Here is a 20,671-nt window from a genome sequence, read left to right on the forward strand (position 1 = left end):
TTTTTTTTTTTCCACTCTCCCTCTGCCCTCCACCTGGCTACACCACTGTCCCTAGCCTCTGTTTGCCAGCAGTTGGGAATGGGTGACAAGGGATGGATCACTTGATGATTACCTGTTCTGTTCATTCCCTCTGAAGCACCTGGCATTGGCCACACTGTCAGAAGACAGGATATCGGGCTAGATGGACCACTGGTCTGACTCAGTAAGGCTGTTCTTATGTTCTTAATTGACATGAAGGACTGTAAACTGTATCAGTGATTCTCAATCTTTACTATACCATGACTCCATGTTACAAGAGTAAAAATATTTCAAGCACCATGTAGCCACAAAGAAAGGGAAGATGGCTGCAACCCCTTGAAATCTGTTCAGGACTACCAGGTTGCGAAGCATGAACTTTATTAAATGTCCTTATAATGTAAGAACTGAGAACTGTAAAAAATGTGTTATTTTTATGGCAGCTAAATCATCTGTGTGTTATTTCCAAAGCAATTTTTAACATCCATGTTATTTCAGTCTTAAACACATCATGCCTAATCAGCTCTAATTTATGTAACGAAAAAGATATTTTCTGAAGAGATTAAGTTGTCTTTTTTATGACCACACAAGGTATGAGCATAACATCCAGCCTTCACAGTTGATGTCATTCCTTATTCTACAACGAGGGAATAATGTATTTAGGGAAAGGAACAGCTTTTCACAGCATCTCAATGTTTCAGTTTCCTATCATTTCAGGCATTTCCACTTCTGTTCAACATATAATGAAATTTAAGCTATGTAACACTGATTACTACACATACCTATGAACCACTCATGCATACACTGACATAAGTAAGCTACATTTCATTTTCTCATACTAAGTGACAGAAAGACATCAGGCAGCACAAAGAAAAGCTTTATGGTGGTTGATATTTTGTGTACTATTATGCAGGATTAAGAACTGAAAGAGGAATACACACATGCACAAAATAATCAAGATAGCAGAATACTGAATATGAACAATGTGTAAAGATTCATATTATGCAGCTCTCTAATATCAATTAATTGATAATTCAAGTTAAATAGTGGCAGAATAGAAACCCAAATATTTTTTCACAGTATTATGGCATATTAATGGATGTGTAAGTTTAAACATGGGCATCTGATTTTTACAACCTATGTGGTGTGTTGTGCAGATACGCCACAAATTAGGGAATAGGCTTTGGTAGGATATGAAGCCAGACCAACATCGTAAGTGAAACAAATATATAACTTATGTAATGCACTAATATAAAGCAATACAACATTTGGATGCACTGTTATTAATTCATTAAAAACATGACCATTTTAGAGAAGGGGGGAAAGGGCAAAAAAAATGGACATATTTGTGACACAATGCAATGTTATGCTGTTCACGCCATAGTGGTACTGATTCTCTTCTCAGTCACTTCAATAGAGCTACTCTTGATTTATGCTGGTGCCAGCAAGAAGAGACTCAGATCCAGCATGCTTTTAAACAAAAATCTTCTTACCTCATTAAATGGCAACCTACTTCATTCTTTCTCCCATTTCTCCATCTCAAACATTTAATTACTGTGACATCTAGTGTCAAATATTGACGATGGTTCAGGTTGTAAGTGTTACCAATCTAAAGGCATTATGAAAGCTTTTCGTTTTGCATTGTGTCACCAACAACAATGCCAGCGGAGATGCTGAGAAGAGGGGGAACCCAACAAGACCAGATAAATGTCAAGGTTACTTTCGAGATGAAGGACATTTTCTTAAAAAAACAATTGTTTGTATAAGTCAAAATAATTAGGTAGAGAAAGAAGATTGAATCCACAAAGAAACTGCTGCTAGAAACCAACAACAATGCTACTGTAAAAATGTCAATCTGTTTGGAAGTGCTAAATCAGGGCTTGAAGGATAATGAACAACCATTTCAGTTATCCTTGAGAAGAGCTGTTAGCCTTTCAAAATGTTAACTGGTCAATCACAACTGTGCAACCATTTCAGCTACTTTTACAAAGAACAATTTATAACAAATAAAGCAAAGGACAGTAAACATTTGTCATGCTTGACTGGGAACAGCAAGCCTGTTACAGAAATGAGATTACTAAGAAATAGCGAAGTCTAAATCTAAGATGTTGCTGCTAGTTTTAGTATGAGAAAAGTGGCTCTGTTTGTAGCACTTGCTACATTAAGGGAATGAGCAACGTTCAAGTGCATTGCACCATGTGATGTCTATTTTCTGTTATACTAGAACAGATGAAAGAGGAAGGGTGGGATGAATTACTCAGCTATTCAATAGAATATTTTTAAGGAGAATAATAAATATTCAATAAAAGGAAGATACATTGCAAAGATTCCCCACTGACAGTATAAAAAGCTTTGCACCATTTCCTCTCTATACAGGAATTATAATACTGCTCAGATCTGTGGTCTATCTAGTCCAATATCACTGGTCTACAATTTTTGAGAAGTCGTCTGCTTCAGAGATAAAATGTGGTATTTATTATGTATTTTGATGTGCTGAATTCAAATATGACAATTAAAACAACTGATTGGCTACTGTTTCTAAGATATTTAAGTTTTTACATTTTATGTCTATGTATATTGTGTAGATAGTAGAGTTTTAATCATAAATTGTAAACCTAGGTCTTTTCATGTGTTTATGGTTGCTTTACATGATAATATTTCACCTGTCCTGTTTATGTAACACTTTAAAAATCAGCAAAAGGGTTATATAAATAAAATTTATTATGAAACAAAAGGCAAAAAACTATTATGTACATAGTTTAGTCCTATTCAGTGTCTACTCGGCGCTTCTTGGCTTGTCTCTTGTATTCATTAAATGGAGCATCTCTTGTCACTGTCCAGCAATAGTCTGCAAGCATTGATGGGCTCCATTTGCCCTGATAGCGTTTCTCCATTGTTGCAATGTCCTGGTGAAATCGCTCGCCGTGCTCGTCGCTCACTGCTCCGCAGTTCGGTGGAAAAAAATCTAGATGAGAGTGCAAAAAATGTATCTTTAGTGACATGTTGCAACCAAGGCTTTTGTATGCCTTGAGGAGGTTTTCCACCAACAACCTGTAGTTGTCTGCCTTGTTGTTTCCGAGAAAATTTATTGCCACTAACTGGAAGGCTTTCCAGGCCATCTTTTCCTTGCCACGCAGTGCATGGTCAAATGCATCATCTCGAAGAAGTTCACGAATCTGAGGACCAACAAAGACACCTTCCTTTATCTTAGCTTCACTTAACCTTGGAAATTTTCCACGGAGGTACTTGAAAGCTGCTTGTGTTTTGTCAATGGCCTTGACAAAGTTCTTCATCAGACCCAGCTTGATGTGTAAGGGTGGTAACAAAATCTTCCTTGATTCAACAAGTGGTGGATGCTGAACACTTTTCCTCCCAGGCTCCAATGACTGTCGGAGTGGCCAATCTTTCTTGATGTAGTGGGAATCTCTTGCACGACTATCCCATTCGCAGAGAAAACAGCAGTACTTTGTGTATCCAGTCTGCAGACCAAGCAAGAGAGCAACAACCTTCAGATCGCCACAAAGCTGCCACTGATGTTGGTCACAGTTTATGCACCTCAAAAGTTGTTTCATGTTGTCATAGGTTTCCTTCATATGGACTGCATGACCAACTGGAATTGATGGCAAAACATTGCCATTATGCAGCAAAACAGCTTTAAGACTCGTCTTCGATGAATCAATGAACAGTCTCCACTCATCTGGATCGTGAACGATGTTGAGGGCTGCCATCACACCATCGATGTTGTTGCAGGCTACAAGATCACCTTCCATGAAGAAGAATGGGACAAGATCCTTTTGACGGTCACGGAACATGGAAACCCTAACATCACCTGCCAGGAGATTCCACTGCTGTAGTCTGGAGCCCAACAGCTAGACTAGAGCCAATCAACAATTTTAAGCATCATTTTCGTTCTCAGTGACCCAGAATTAGTAAAGTTTGACTACATTTATTTCAGAAGCATTTGGGCTGTACAGCAGTGTATCCTGTCTCTGACAGTGGACAGCAATAAATACTTTAGAGTTGGGAGCAAAAACTCCTATAATGGACAATTAAGAAATAGCCTGTCTGTAGGAGAAATTTCTTCCTAATCCCAAGTAAGCAGAGCCTCACTTATCCCTGGAAGCATGAGGGCTTATATCTCATATAATAATGTTTCAATTTTATCTAGGTAACTGTGAGTATTCATCCATAAAAATGTCTAATCCTTTTCTAAACCCTTGGATACGAAGCTCTTGGCTCCAATTATATCTGGTGGCAGTGAGTTCGACAGGTCAATTATGTGTTTAAAAAAAGTATTTCCTTTTACTAGTTTTAAATGTGCTTACTTTCAATTTCATTGAATGTCCCCTTGTTCTTCTACTATGAGAAAAGGTAACTATGAGGGTAAGTATAAAATCATAGAGTTAGAAGGAACCGCGAGGGACATAAAGACTAACCTCCTAATCTAATCATCTAATGGTATGATATTTTCTATACCATGAATTGTTTTATATACTTCTATCATATCCCTCATACTCATCTTCTCTCTAAACAATGGCATTCTTTTTAATGTCTCTTCATACCATACATCATGTCTCTTTTTTGGTACTGAAGGGCCACATTTTACCATCAGATAAAGGTGTCTCTCTTAATTACCTAATGAGAAATGTGCATGTGCAACTGAGGACAGCATTCTGTTTTGCATGTTAAATGCTGCTCTCAGTTATATGCCTGTTACATGCCAGTTATTTCCAATATATAACTAAGGATTGGATTTGGGCCTACTTAGATAATTTCAGCATACAATTCAGAGATAGCAGTACATAAGAACATCAGAAAGGCTAGAGGTCATCAAGTCCCAGTTGCCTTTCATATACAAAGAGGGAGACATTTTTAATTAGATATATTTATCACACACACACAAAAATCCTATGTTACAAGAACATTATTAGAGTTGCAAAACCAAGCACACTTACATTAGGAAATACCAGAACACACATTGCCTGTGTTGCCTTATGTCAGCGCTCTAGGAAATTTGATTATGATACTGTCTTCATTACATGCTATTTTTTCCAAAGGATCCCTGCCTCATTCAGTGCACGGGATGGATGGTGCTCTCTTAAGGATCAGTTATTCAATATTTTGTTTTCTCATCATTCTTCAAAGTTGTCATAAACAGATAGTTAAGGGTTAATGTTCTTTCACCTGCAAAGGGCTTACAAGCAGAGAACTGACACCTGACCAAAGGACCAATCAGGAAACCAGATTTTTCAAATCTCAAGGGAGGGAAGTTTTTGGGTGTGTGTTTTTTGTGCTCTGTCTGTTGCGCTCTCAGCTCTGAGAGTGATCTCTCTATCTCCAGGCTTTCTAATCTTCTGTTTCCAAGTTGTGAGTACAAAGGTAGAAAGACAATAGGCTTATATTGTTTTTGTATTTACATGTGTGTAGTTTGCTGGAATGTTTAAATTGTATTTCTTTTTGGATAAGGCTGTTTATTCATTTTTTCTTTTAAGCCAATAACCCTGTATATTGTCACCTTGATACAGAGACCATTTTTATGTCTTTTTCTTTCTTTTTATATAAAACTTTCTTTTTAAAACCTGTTGGATTTTTTTTAGTTGGGGCTCAAGGGGATTGAGTCTGCAGCTCACCAGGGAATTGGAGGAAGAAGACAGGGGGAGAGAAAATTCTTTGTGTTAGAGTTACAAAGCTTGCATTTGCAGGATCTGAGTGAGGGTGAGAGAAACCTGATCTCTCTGGTTTGCATTTCAAGGAATTGAAACAGGGTAATCTTCCAGGGTCATCCAGGGAGAGGGTTATTTCCCTTTGTTGTAAGACTCAGGGCATCTGAGTCTTGGGGTCCCCCAGGGAAGGTTTTGGGGAGACCAGAGTGACCCAGGCACTGGAATTCCTGGCTGGTGGCAGCGCTATCAGACCTAAGCTGGTAATTAAGCTTGGAGGTTTCATGCAGGCACCCACATTTTGGACGCTAAGGTTCAGAATTGGGACTTATGCTTTATGACAAAGTGTGGCCTCATGTCTTACTTACTGTACACTATTCATACCGGGCTCTGAAGACATATTTATTAATTTCCTAATGGGTTTTTCTGTAGTTCTTTTCACTATAGTATTTAAGTACTTTATTAATATTATCAATTTATTTATTTTCACAACATCCTGTAAGGTTATGTCCTGGTATTATCCCCATTTTATAGATGAGGAACTGTGGCACAGAGAGATGAAGGTCAAAAGTATCTACTAGTTTTGTGTATCCAATCTGAGATGCCCAACACTTGATTTTTCAGAATACAGAGCATTGTATTGCACTTTATATATTCAAAGCACAGTTCCCAGTTCTTCAGCTGCAGTGGTGAGGGCTCAGCACTTCTGCAAATCAGACCCCAGGGTCTCAAGTCGAGCACTCAGAAAATTAGAAAATACAATTAGTGACCACATGTGAATTGCTTGGTTAACATTACACAGGAACCCTGGGGCAGAGGCAGGATTAGAATCCGATTCTCCAGGGCAGCATTCAGCTAAGCACAGAGCTGGCTCCAGGCACCAGCGTAGCAAGCTGGTGCTTGGGGCAGCCCATGGAAGGGAGCGGCACGTCAGGGTCTTCGGCAGCAATTCAGTGGCGGGTCCCTTAGTCCCTCTCGGAGGGAAGGACTGGCTGCTGAATTGATGCCGAAGAATGAAGCGGTGCGGTGGATTGCAGCCTTCCCCCCTGCCCTCGCCACTTGGGATGGCAAAAAAGCTGGAGCCGGCCCTGCTTAAGCATGATACTATTCTTTCTCTTCTTGCAATCCCCTGCCTCATTCACTACACACATTCAGCTTCAGAAATAAATGAAGCAGGGATCCTACAGACAATAGCCTCCTTCACTAACAATCTTGATTTATCCCTAGAGTAAGTCCATCCTGTGCACTGAAAGAGGCAGGGGTCCAGTGGAAAAAATAGTATGTGATCTTGTAATTAAAGATGGTATCATAATGCATACACACAAAGGAGATGAACTGAGTTGCAGTAGTGATAAGATTTATATCCAGTGTAGGAGAACCATTAGACAATAACTGATCACATAGTGGAGTAAATACAGTAACTCCTCACTTAACATGCTAGTTATGTTCTTGAAAAATGCAACTTTAAGCTAACTAATTTTAAGTGAATCCAATTTCCCCATAAGAATTAATGTAAAGGGGCGGAGGGTTAAGTTCCAGGGAAATGTTTTCTGACAGACAAAAGACATTATATACTATATAGTATAAGTTTTAAATAATTTTAAACAATTTAATATTGTTCTCCCGAATGATGATTGTGAAGCTTGGTTGAGGCAGGGGTATAGCAGGGTCAGGGCGCGGGGGCTTGCCCTGTTCTGCCCACCAGACATTCCAGCTGGGGAGCAGGGTCAGGGCATGGGGCTTGCCCCATTCCACCTGCCTGGGGCTCCTGCCAGGGACCGGGGTGAGGCGCAGGGGCTTGCCCTGTTCCGCCCACCCAGGGCTCTTGCTGGGGAGCGGCCACGGGGACTTGTCATTTTCCACCTGCCCAGGGCTGCTGCTGGGGAGCAGTGCGGAGGCATGGGGACTTGCCCACTCCCCAGCTGGAATGACGGACAGGCGGAGCAGGGCAATCCCCCGTGCCCCAACCCCGCTCCTGGACAGGAGTCCTGTGCAGGTAGAGTGGGGGGAGCCAAACAATGTTATAAGGGAACATTGTAGGACTTTATGTTCTCTAATAGGTCAGCAACCGAACAGCAAAACAACGTTAATCAGAAAGACGTTAAGTGAGGAGTTACTGTATTTCATTTAGTAAAAAGACACTGATAAAGATGCTTGCTAGCCATTATATCATCAAATACAGAAACTTTCTGAGCACTGTGTGAAAATACAGATATAATAATAGTAAGCAAGTTGGGTAATTGAAATAAGAAGACTATTGCATGACACATCTCACTTGCTTGGAAGAATGTTTTGTATTTCAGTACCCACAGGTCTCCTGCATATTCCTTGGTTATATTAAGAGATTCATAGAGTCCAAAAAGAAGGGATTATTATGAACATCTAGTCTGACCTCCTGTTTAACACAGGCCATAGAACTTCCCTCAAAGAAATTCCTAGAGCAGATCTTTTATTTAAAAATAGTCAGTGATGGAGTATCCACTATGACTCTTGAAAAATTGTTCTGATGCTTCATTACTCTCACTGCAAAAAATGTATACCTTATTTCCTGTCTGAATTTGTCTAGCTGCAACTTTCAGCAGTGGGATCATTTTATACCTTTCTCTGTTAGATTGAAGAGTCGACTATTACATATTTGTTTCCCCATGCAAGAAACTACCTATTAGGGGATTACAGTCAGAGGTCAGCAGTACTTATATGAAAGACTTTGCACATGTGTTATTTGTAACAGCAATGCTATTATACATATATAAAGTATAAACCAGAGAATACTGCATTTCCTTTCTGTTCAAAGCATATACATATTAGTTTTAATCTAACATGACTAGAATCATAGAATATCAGGGTTGGAAGGGACCTCAGGAGGTCATCTAGTCCACCCCCTTGCTCAAAGCAAGACCAATTCCCAACTAAATCATCCCAGCCAAGGCTTTGTCAAGCCTGACCATAAAAACCTCTAAGGAAGGAGATTCCACCACCTCTCTAGGTAACCCATTCCAGTGCTTCACCACTCTCCGAGTGAAAAAGTTTTTTCTAATATCCAACCTAAACGTCCCCCACTAAACTCACTGCATGCATTTCTGAAATTCCTTGAAATGCCTATTAGTTATAATCTAAATAATCATAACAAACACAAAGGCCCTGCTCATGCCATGAGCTTGCTATTACATAGAAAATTCTCAGTGTTTAATGCCTATTACTTTACACAGCTTATATTTTATTCACTTTATCAAACCTACATTAATTCAAGGAATGATAGTACATTTGGATGTTAGTAGAGCCCACTCCCAAAAATCCAGGATTTAAATGGTGATTTGTGTGCATATAATCAAATGAAAATACCATGATTTCTCAGTTATGACTCTATGGTCAGCATGGGTAAAAGGTAACTTTTTAACCCTTCACTGTTTGTAAAAGATGCCAGACTGCCCAAAGAGAATGAAGAATATGAATGGTCAACAGCAGTGAAAGTTTCTCCAACACTGTCCTTTCAATTTGCCTTGAAGAGTGGGAAGGTTAATTCAGTCTTCAAACCCACTCAGTTCTTAGCCTCTCTATTAAGACTTCTAGTAAGGTTGAAAATTAGACTGGTGTCTTTGTAATATGGCTAGCTAAAACCACAAACTCATGTCACATAAGAAATTGATAATGTAACATATTTTGGTCACTAGCGACCTAGGTTGGATTTGAAGTTTGAAGAGATATTAGAAGTTAAAAGAGGCTTACAATTAAAAAAAAAAGATTCAGGATCTCCTCATGCTCTCTGAAACCCAATGGGTAGTTTACTGGACCTTGGACTTTCCATGAAAGCCAAAATGATTTACTAGAAGAAAATCCCTCTTTCTTCTACATTACAAAGGTCATGATAGCCCAGTAATTTTGTCATTCAAATCAGGATAAGATTGCTTATAAATCTTGCAAGTGTAAGCAACTACTTTGATATTAATTGTTGACTTTAAGAGCATTAAAACTCTGATTTAAAAGTACTTTCCAGTGATGCCACAACCTTCAGTGGTCGAACACTTACCAACTGTGGCAGAGGCTGTTGACAGCAGAGATTTGCCCCACGATCCCCAAGCTCCCCATCCACTTCCTTTAGGAGAGGAGTCCAAATCCTACAGAAGAAAATATTAAGTCCACTGTCAGAAATGTATGTTACCCAAAGACAGGAGGAAAAATAACCAACATTAGAAAACAGAATCCAGCATGTAATAAATGACGACACCAGGCAGAAAATACAATATAACTACGTTTGTGATTCAACAGTAATGCCATCAGGGAATCTGTGGGAAGATAAACCCAAGAGAAGATACCGGCTTATATGCAATGGTGATGTTGCAGTGTTGCATTATTTTACGTACTGTCCATTGAATTGCACTTTAAATTGAAGTTTCTGATGAAAGTTTACGCTTCTGTGGCAGGCGTGGAGAAGAGAATAGCTATGGTATACAGTTCTACATTCCCTTTCTCAAGAAAATAATTTGGAAAAGCTAAGATTATCATATTAGACTATTTTCAGTATTTCACATTTTAATAAGGTTAAGAAACCAATAGCCTTGTTAGAACCTCTATACTACTTCTTTGTAACCTAGGTTCAATATGTACTGGACCTTTGGCCAGGAAAACAGGTTCATTAGAAAAGGTACATGTCTTATGTGCTTGAACTTCTTCACCCATTTTCAAAGGGGCAGAGTAAATAATCTCTTTCCTTCAGTCCTTGGCCTACAATTCCTTGTTTATAATTGATCAGACATCCTCTTAGTTTACAATATAACATGAAGAAGCTGCAGAGTGTGTGTTCTGATTGGACATGGATTCTGTTCTGCTGACATGAAAAAATAAAGTAAACAAGTTTTGCTTTTCCAGATGTAGCAAACACCATATAGACAAGCAATAGCAATGTTGCTACTAAAGTAAGCAGTTCTGTGTACTCAGCTGAAGTAGAAAAGAACCCTCAACAGCCAAGGATACTTTAATTTCAGATGTCTCACTGTTTTATTATGGCTAATTAACTATAATTTTCAAAGTAGTGGGTAATAATATAAATAAATCAATAGTAATAATAACTGAAACATTTCAAGATTTTGTAAATGAGCTCCATGGAACATACAATAGAAATGCCATCTGGTAATGGTTAAACAAATGGTGAATTGTGGCTATGACTACCAATTAGCTAAGAATGGCAAATACAGCTAGTTTACGAAAACATCCTCTTGCTTTTGAGCTTGTGTTTGTCCATCTGTCATGTCTTATCTTTAAAGGGCCCTATTCAGCAAAGAATTTAAAACGTGCTTAAGTCTCACTGAACTCAATGGGATTAAGCACATACCTAAATGCTTTGCTGTATGGGGTTAGACAGACTGTCATCTCTTCGGGGAAGGGACTGTCATTATTATATGTTTGTACAGTTCTACAATGTGGCCCAAATCTGATTAAGGCCTCCAGGTGCCATCACAATATAAATTTGAAAACAAACACACTCCTAGGACATTGTATAGGTTTTAAAGTCAAGAACTCAGAAATAAGGAAGCACCAATTTATAATTGCATACGTGATCCAATTCTGCCCATTTTTTGGTCCATCCTGTGCACTGAATGAACTGGGGTGTGGGAGAAATTAAAGATTATCATAGTGCACATGCCCAGGGGGTCAAGTTAATGTTACATGGGCAAATCTGACTTTTCCTAACTTTGGAGTGCTTCACTGCAACCTAAACAGTATTATTTTAACACAGATATTTTTGGTATGATTTCCTAAGTTTTTGTAAAAAATTGCCCATGATTATTTCATAGCAAGATGCTAATGCAATGAATATATTATTTTTACAGCATCCTGTCCTTCGCACAAAGTGGGGAAACATGCTCATGATTCTGCCGTACAGAAAGCTGATCACCATCAAGGAAAGATGTTTTGGAAGAAAGTGGCAAGATTACTTACTGGACTGCTTTGTTCATTTGGTATCATTTCTGACGCGGGTTCAGGATTAAGGCTCACAGACTCACTGCAGTCAGTAGGTATGTTTTCAGTCACCTCTCCACTGGAAGGCTGATATGCAATTACTTCTGCAGTCAAAGGATTTTCACTGATAATCATGTCCCCTTCGTGTCCATTACTAGTATTATGAGAAACTTGTCTCTGTTCATCTTGGGAAGACCCATGCAAGATCCCAGCTGTTTCACTGTGTTCTGCTGCATCATTAGCCAACACATCACTGCTAAGCATTGCCATTACTTCAGGTTTTCCTTCAGTGGGTATTGCATCACTTGAGTCAGACATTTTTATTTCTGTTTAAAAAGAGCAAAGAAATTAGTATATTTATATTAGCTAATCAAAGTAATTTCGAATCCCATTAACTCTTAAATGACACAAAAGCACTGAAATAGATAGCCTTCCTTGCCATCCAATTGCAGATACATAGCATGCTAATAATGACATAGAAGACTACAGAAATCTGTGTTGTAAATTTGCAGTGTTTCATCTATAGAAATGATCAGGGTTTATTTGTGAAGGCTAGTTATAGCCCTTGATCTTGGAGGAACTCCCATTGATGTCAATGAGAGATGCAGGCAGAGATCAAGGAGAGGACATATAGTCCATGTAATGAACACTTGATTGCTTAATATAAAGAAATCTTGCAGACTTAAAATCCTATATAGCCTTGTTCCAGTCTTTTTCTTTTCTTCACACTATAGACTAATAGACTCTAAGGCCAGATGAACCATCATGATCATCTAGTTTGACCTCTTGCACATTGCCGGCCACAAAACCTCACCCACACACTCCTGTAGTAGGTCCATAGTCTCTGACTGAGTTACTGAAATTCCGTTTGCTTGTTTAGCATTGGCTTCCGCTAGGTCCCTCCCATTATCTCACCAATGCAAGTGCAAGAAGACCAGCCCCACGGTAACTCTTACCATCTGGAACAATGTTTCTAGTATCCATCCTACATGTCATCCATATTCTAATCTCATGTGAAAACTGAATTTTTCTTTTCCACAGTCATTTTTTAAACTTTGAACCAGAACTCTGTAAAGCATTTTCAAGTACTATTTGTATGAAAGCTGCTATAAAACATGCATTTTAATGTATTAAAATGTGATGTTCATTAGCAGTGGGGGTGCATGCATTCCATTCTTAAAAGTGTATTTTGTGACTCTTCCAGCTCTTGCAAATCCCACTTACAGTGAGTCTGATTCTGATTTCATTTGTACTGATGAAAACTAGGAGTAACTCTACTGAAGTCAATGGACTGATTCCAGCTCTTGTGGCCTCTTTACACTGCATGGTGTAAAGGGCCATGCAGTGGGCTCTGGGGGGAATTTCTCAGAAATTCGTTTAGTATTTGCAGCCCTAAAGCCCTCCACATGAGCGTACTGCGGGCAGATCTGGGACAGAGACTGCCCAGACAGGTCTGATTGGCTAGCCTAGGTAATGCTAGGTAAAAGCAGGCACTGGAACTGCTCTAACTTATACTGGGGACTACTCTGGTTCCCAAAGCAGCCTGGAATCCAAAAGACAAAAAGATGGTGTAAAGCCATCTTTGCGTGATATTCCTCCTGGACTGCACCTTCTCTGCTGCACCTCCTGAAAGGCTCAATGAGATGGGATCGGAAACAGGCATAGTGAGTGTAGGCAACTGATGCACACGTAACACTTGAGGGAAAAGCATTTAAAGAAAAACTGAAAATCTATTAAGAATTCAGAACAGGATATATATGCAGACAGGAAATATAGATACATCTATTCAAACTCAGCTCTTTATTAATTATCTAGAGCCACAGGTGACATGACTTGACAATTCAGAAGTCTGTTTTACCTGCAAGGTTGATGCGAACACAACCATATACAGCACAACAGGGGAGAGAGCACTGGAAAATAATGAATAGATTTTAAGGACAGACAGGACTACTCTGATCATCCAGTCTGACTGTGTGTATAACTCAGTCCAGAGAACTTCACCCAGTAACTTTTGTAGTGAAAGGAACTGTTCTTCCTTACTGTGTAAGTGAACACTATTGAAATTTAGCAGTTTGTAATATCATCAGCTGCTGCAGAGAAATTATCTGAATGTAGGTCTTAAAAGACAAATGAGAACTGCTTTTCAGATATATTGGGCTTGATTCTTCTCTCTCACACCAGTTTTACAGAAATGTAGAATCCTTAGCTCCCATGGAGTTACTTCAGATTTACAATAACAGTGAGTTTTCAAATATGAATACATAACTGTCAAGTGTAGAGTTTTAGTAGGTACATTCCTTGTTTTAGGCCCAAATATACTTCTGTCCCACACAAATCTGGTGTGCTCTCATGTTTTTAATGTTTTTTTTCCAGAAATTTTTTACCGGTAATTAAAGTGATAGAAAATTTTACATGCAATAAATAAGTGAACTCCATATTCAAGCTTTTTCTGGTAAATGAAGTTGGTTATATCACTTAGGAATGTAATTCATTTTAACTGTTGGTAGCTCGTACTTTGGATTTTGGCTACTTGAGTTATATATAAACATATCTGTAATGAAAGACTATACAAATAATCTGATTGATATGATTGAAGCAGAACTGGCTGGATTCTGATCTTGCTTACACTAGTGTAAATTAGGAGTAGTTTAACTGAAGAGTAGAAAACCAGAGAGGAGAGTTAATCCCTATATATCTGAAATTAAAACTTTTTTCTTCACTTTTCAGTTAATTCTTGTTAACATTAGCTCATTTTCAGTCCTTTATAGTCTCATAGGAAATAGCAACATTTAAGTTAAAATCATGTAATGATTGTAAGCTAACAAAATTGCACGTATGCAGAAAAATATATAGGTAGATGGGAGTCTGATCCTGTGAGATGAGTGAGATATGAGGGCTCTAAGCAGCTTGAAAGATTGCATCCTAAGAAGTACAGAAGACATCACTCAAGTGGTTCCATTCTTTTCTCTCCAAAAGGCCCCAAAGTGTTTTGAGGGAACTGTTCATTTGTCCTGAAGGATCTCTTGTCAGAACTGCCAAAGAGATTTATTTTCATCTTCTTTCCTGTTAAGAGGTGAATGTAAGGCCATTGGGAGAGAGATGATTTGGGCTGCAGTGCCTTGGCATGCAGAGGACATGCAGGCTCTAGATTTCATTTTCATCAGTCCCACATGATAGTTTCCAGACCAACTGATTAAGAATTGGATGAGAGGGTGCTGTCAGAAGCTTAATCTGAATGAAATAGTGGTCATGTTAGTGCATTGGGTTGGGGAGAGAACTTGAAGGCAGATCAGGGCATGGTTTCAATAGTCATTAGTTTTTTCAGCAGGCATTCGTTACTGAAATGGCTTCTCCACAATTTGTTCAAGATGTTTGCTATTTGGATGGTGTTTTGGGACTGTGTGTCCCTAGAATTTCAAGTGGTTTCAGTAGCCCTCTATTCTGGAACTCACATCTACAGATGGTTGGGCACAGCCCAGGTTTGTTGGTTTTTATTGAGGGTGCAGTATGCCTGTTTGGGGCAGGGCTGTCATTTTTTGTTTGTTATACATTTAAAGAATATTTATTTTTCCCACTTTCCCTTCACTGAATTACTTTCCTCCTCCAATTGTCTTCATGCTGAAAAGGACAACAAACAACTGGTACAGTTGTTTTCAGCAGCACTTTACCTGCTGTGTAATGCAGCTTTTAACTTGCACTTCTTACTTAAAATAGTAACATGGGAGACAATTAACATTTCTGACTCTGGTTCTTTGTAAACAGAGAAAGTTATCAATTCCTGAATCTGGTCTCTCTGACTGATCCAGAAAAGATTACAGTTTTGTATACATTAAACCAGGGATCGGCAACCTTTGGCACACGGCCCGTCAGGGTAAGCACCCTGGTGTGCCGGGCTGGTTTGTTTACCTGCCGCATCTGCAGGTTCAGCCAATTGCAGCTCCCACTGGTGGGAAGCGGTGTGGGCCAGTGGGTGCCACGATCGGCTGAACCTGCAGACGCGGCAAGTAAACAAACTGGCCCAGCCTGCCGGGAGTTTACTCTGGTGGGCCATGTGCCAAAGGTTGCCAATCCCTGCATTAGACCTCTTTTTTTTTTTTTTTTTTTTTTTTTTAAATTTTACATTATTGCTTCCACCTGTGGAGCAATAGAGAGTGCTGGGGCAGAGTGATTACCAGCATTTTAATGGCCATGTCATCTACTCCTGATCTAAACAGGAATTACACAGGAGTTAGGGATGGAAATTAAAAAAACAAACAAACCATCCAGCGTAGAGAAGTTCTGTGCAGATTGTATAACGAAAATCCATGAGGGGAAAGGAGTGAATATTCAGCAATTACTGCACCTGAGGAAGGAGTGGCAATGGCAGAGTCCAAAGGATGTACTGTACAGGGATCATAGTTATCTGTTGGTTGAGCACCAACAGTATGCCTGTCACTGCACACACAAGACATGATCCCTGTTCCCAAGAGCTTTTAGTCTTCACCTTGAATGCTCGCTTAGGGTATGTCTATACTACAACTAAACACCTGGGGCTTGCCTGTGTCAGCTGATTCGGGCTCATAGGATTCGGGCTAAGGGGCTGTTTAATTGTGATGTACACATTCTGGGGGACATTCCCCCATTGCAAGGTCTCTGAACCTGAATGTCCACACTGCAATTAAACAGCCCTGTGAGCCAAAGCCCCACAAGCCCAAGTCAATGGACACAGACCAGCCATTAGTTTTTAACTGCAGTATAGACAAACCCTTAGAATGTGTGTTAATTATTTACGCTAAACAATCTGTTCCACCTTATATTCAGTTGTGACACTCTGAGAACCTTTTCCAGACTTGAGGAAAAGCTCTTTGTAGCTCAAAGCTTGTCACTTTCACCAACAGAACTTGGTCCAATAAAAGATATTACCTAACCCACCTTATTTCTCCAAATTTGTGTGGTTTATTAAAGTTTGTATTCAAAGCTACAGCTACAGCAATGCTGGAGGTGAGAATTCAAATCCTGTTCAGTGAATTTAGGAGTCTGAAGTGTATTGTTTATCCAATTTTCAATGCCGCATCCTTGGGGCAGGGATGAGTCTTCCTCTGTGTCTGTACAGTGCAATGAATACCATTGACAGTCAATGAACAATAAAAGTTACAGATAAACAACAAGCACTTGGTGACATTTTAATTATTGGTTTATATTGTTATTTACTTATCTTTGGAAAAATGCATTTACAACTCACACTGGTTACATTTATCACAATGTTAGCAATGTTTGCCATTATGAGTATAGCAAATACCACAAATGCGGAAGTACAGATACATTCTGTCTAGGTTTTAATGGTGTTCACTGGCTGATGATTCTGGTGGCATTACATGATGAGAAATAGTTTGTTTCTAGTTAAAGGACAGATTCTATCCAGAGATATTTGCACGCAACTTCCGTTGAATTCAGTGGAATTATGTGCATGTATATGATGGCATAATTTAGCACTAATAGCTTAATTATGGACCTAATCCAGCAAAGATTTATATACACTTGTAAATTTGAGTGATACATACATATGACTTTACAGGATTGGATCCTATATTTGGAAACTCACCTAAGTTCATCATAAGTGAGTGCAATTGGTCAGTTAAACCCCTTTCCCAATGAGCTAGGTAAGTATACAGCATTCTACTAGACAGGGGCTAAAAACAGTTGCAGAATGAAAGGAAATAAAAACAGCAATGAAAATGTTTCAGCTCAGCACAATGTGTAATTCAGGCGGTCATGCACATGATCCTACAAAAAAGTAGCCTACATTCACATTAAAAAGTAATTGAATCAGTTAGCTCCTCTGTATCTAAACTAAGCACATGGAACCATTCTTCTGTAGGTTTGAAGAAGGAAGATTCAGGGCCATGTTCGCACATGCTGTAAGTGGACACATCTCTGTAGATGTTAGTGGAGCTGCATCCACTTATACCAGTTTGAAGTTTACAATCCAGTGTAAAATTAGGAAAAGCTACACGAAGCTGTAAGAAAACAAAGATAGCTCCGTAGCTGAGTCCATCCCAAATACTCTCTCCCGTGTTTCCTTGCAGCTGCTGCTACCCTAAAAGCCACACCACACTTCAAAAAGAACAGGTTAGTAGCAGTAGCAAGTAGTTTAGTAGTTCATCTCTGGGATTAGCGTGCCCCCTGCTGGTTTCCAGTTTTACATGCAAAGTTTAGAGTTCCTCAAAAGCAAAGATGAAAGCACAACTACAGAGAGTCATTTCAAAATAAATCTCAGTGTGCATTGACGCAGGGTATTTTGTAAATGGTCCGGTGTGGGCATGTTTTTAAATAGCAGCTGTTTCCCCTTTTGTTAGGGTCCTTAATTAACTGTACACTTGACCTTGATGGGATTCTAAAGAACCCCATGGAAATATCAGCTGCAGGGGACAGGTGGAGGAATGATATTTTGGGGCAACGGGGCTGTTCCTATTTCATTGAAAAGTGCCACGAAGCCTGGAAAGCAACTCCCTGGATAGATTTGCTATTATTAACGCAGCTCTAGCCCGTGCCCCGTTCTCAGGGCACGAATCAGCAGCGGCAAGAACTTGGTCCGCTAAAAGCCAGTGAGATCGAGTTTCCCCCAGGGCAGGGAAGTTCCTTTGAAATCTCTTTAGACAGTCTCAGAAGTGGGGGAAGAAGGGGAAATCGTTTAGTTCCTTACCGCTTCGCAGCTGAGCTGTGCCTGGGCCGACGCGCCCCCGGCTCCTTCCTCTTCCCCGCCACGCCACGTCGGCAGGCACTGGGACAGGGAGGAGTAGGAAGCGGGACAGCTGCTGGCCGGCGGAGGGAGGGCTCTGGCTCTGGCTTCCAGTCACGCTGGAGCTGCTGCCTAAAGCAACGGGCTTGCTCGAGCTTTCCAAGCCTCGCTCAAACCAGCACAACCTGGTGGGCTGGCTAGGACGGCGCGGCTTGCAGCGGCTGAAGAACGCGCGCAAGGGCGCGGGGCCTCGCGCACAGTGACTCCCATGGCCTGGGGATGCTGCGGAGTGTTTCCGCCCCCGGGCTTTAAGCTTCTCGGAGCTGAAATCAGTCGTTTGTATTCAAACAGCCCTTAAAATAACCAACCAGCCACGCCCCTCTGTTTGTGTGGCCCTGATACGTTTTGTGCAATTGCCTCAGTGATCCCCCCCCCCCCCCCCCCCCTTTTTGTGGGCCCCCGTAGTTTTTTTTTTAATTTCTTCCCCAGCCCCCCCCCCCCCCCCCGTCTTTCTTCTGTGCTTCTAACGCTGACCGACAGACTGAGGGAGATTATTAAACCATGGATGCTGAGATTTTCCAAGCAGCTCCTTGTAATGGGACTTGGGCAGTGAATTCCCTACACTTCCCCCCCCCCCAAATTTCCCCAACATCACTGCCCCAGTTTTGTGAGCTAGTTACATACCAATTTAGTGACTGTTTGGAAATCTGAATTTAAACTGAAACATTAATACACACTTTAAAAGCTTATACAGTGTATGATAAAATATGTGTATCTGAAGAAGTATAATAGATTTGAAAAGTATGAACATAGAGTAGCTTCCTTGCTTCCTTATACAGCTGTTATTTTTTATGATGTCAGTGCATTCATTTCGGTGATGTTTGCCAACCTAATAATTTCAAATGGTGATTTGTAAGCAAAATCGAAATGAGCTCTCCCTGACAGCTAGTGGGGCTGCGGGGAAAGGCTTCAGGGCCAGATTTATATTTACATTCACACCTAATCTACGTAGGTATCCAGCAAACAGAGCTATGTTGTCCAAGTAATAGATTTTGGCTGGGGTTGGGTTGCAAACCACTTGAATGTGGGGGGGGTGGAGGATGAAATATTGTTGTACCAGTAAAGAGCAGTAGAACTGTACTTAGCCTGTGATGATTTGAAGGCATCAAGAGAGGGTGGGACCTGTCCCTCTCCACTGTTTAAAGACAGAGCTGATTAGGCTCTATACAGAATCCTTTCTTCTGTTAAGTGACAACTGTAGTTGAAATTACTGACAATCAGGTCTAAGTTCTTAGTCCTGTTGTGGGGACAGTGTTCCTGAGGGTACAGTGTTTTTGTGTAAGAGACAGCCCAGACTGCACTAGCAGTGAGCAAGGTTCCCGCACTGAGAGCTCAGCTGAAATCACTGAGAGCTGGTGGAACCTCAAGAGACCAACTCGCAGAGGTCACAGTGGCAAGTGGCAGCAGAAGGTAACTGCGCAGCACCATTGGCAACAGAGCGGTGGAGTGAACAGTGGCACAACGAAGTGACGTGGCCAGAGCGAACAGTGAGCAGCTGGAGGAACAAGCAAGGTGCCTTCTTGTTCCCCACCTGGAAGGTGTACTCATGTGAAAGCACCTCTGAACTCTGAGTCTCATAGACTCATAGACTCATAGGTCAGAAGGGACCAATATGATCATCTAGTGTGACCTCCTGCACAAGGCAGGCCACAAAACCCTACCCATACACATTTATAACAACCCCGAACCCATGACTGAGTTTTTTGAAATCGTCAAAATTGAGATTTGAAGACCTCAAGCTGCAGGGAATCACCAGAAGCGACCCATGGCCACCTGCAGAGGGGAGGGCGAAAAAACCTCCAGGGCTCTGCCAATTCCGCCCTGGAGGAAAATTCTTCCCGACCCCAAAATAGGCGATCAGCTAAACCCTGACATGGTGGCAAGATCACCAGCCAGCACCAAGGAAAGAATTCTCTGCAGTTAACTCAGTTCCCATCCCATTCGCAAAATTCTCACAGGACATGAGCAGACTTATCTGGCGATAATCCAAAACAATTGCCCAAATTAAAGTATTCCCGATCATAACATCCCCTCCCAGATACTTATCAAGCTTGTTCTTAAAGCGACCGATAATCTTTTGCCCCCATACTTCCCTCGAAGGGCTTGTTCCAGAACGTTGCTCACTCCCTAATGTTGTAGAACTTCGTCTAATTTCAAGTCTAAACTTCCTAATATCAGTTTGTACCCATTCAGTCCTCGTGCCCTACATTAGTAATAACTATAAATAATTGACCTCTCCCTCCCATAACGTTTATCCCCC

The 20,671-nt window shown here is 40.5% G+C and overlaps 1 protein-coding gene across 1 annotated transcript; it reads right to left on the bottom strand.

The window, feature by feature from the left end:
• Positions 1-920: 920 nt before the first annotated feature.
• On the bottom strand, positions 921-18,576 carry LOC142046871 (protein NOXP20-like). Its single transcript, XM_075066154.1, has 4 exons — positions 18,316-18,576; positions 11,613-11,959; positions 9,703-9,790; positions 921-937 (listed from the first exon to the last, which is right to left on the bottom strand). The coding sequence occupies exons 2-4, from the start codon at positions 11,949-11,951 to the stop codon at positions 921-923; spliced, it is 444 nt and encodes a 147-aa protein (XP_074922255.1). The 5' UTR covers positions 11,952-11,959; positions 18,316-18,576.
• Between the last annotated feature and the right edge of the window lie 2,095 nt (positions 18,577-20,671).

Source organism: Chelonoidis abingdonii, chromosome 5, assembly GCF_003597395.2.
Source record: "Chelonoidis abingdonii isolate Lonesome George chromosome 5, CheloAbing_2.0, whole genome shotgun sequence".
Lineage (NCBI taxonomy): Eukaryota > Metazoa > Chordata > Testudines > Testudinidae > Chelonoidis > Chelonoidis abingdonii.

Excerpts from the sequence above, each read along its gene's own strand:
- LOC142046871 (XM_075066154.1), bottom strand. The coding sequence starts at position 11,951 with ATGTCTGACTCAAGTGATGCAATACCCACTGAAGGAAAACCTGAAGTA. Across the intron at positions 9,791-11,612 it reads CAAATGAACAAAGCAGTCCA|GATTTGGACTCCTCTCCTAA; the intron begins GTAAGTAATCTT and ends TTTCTTCTGTAG.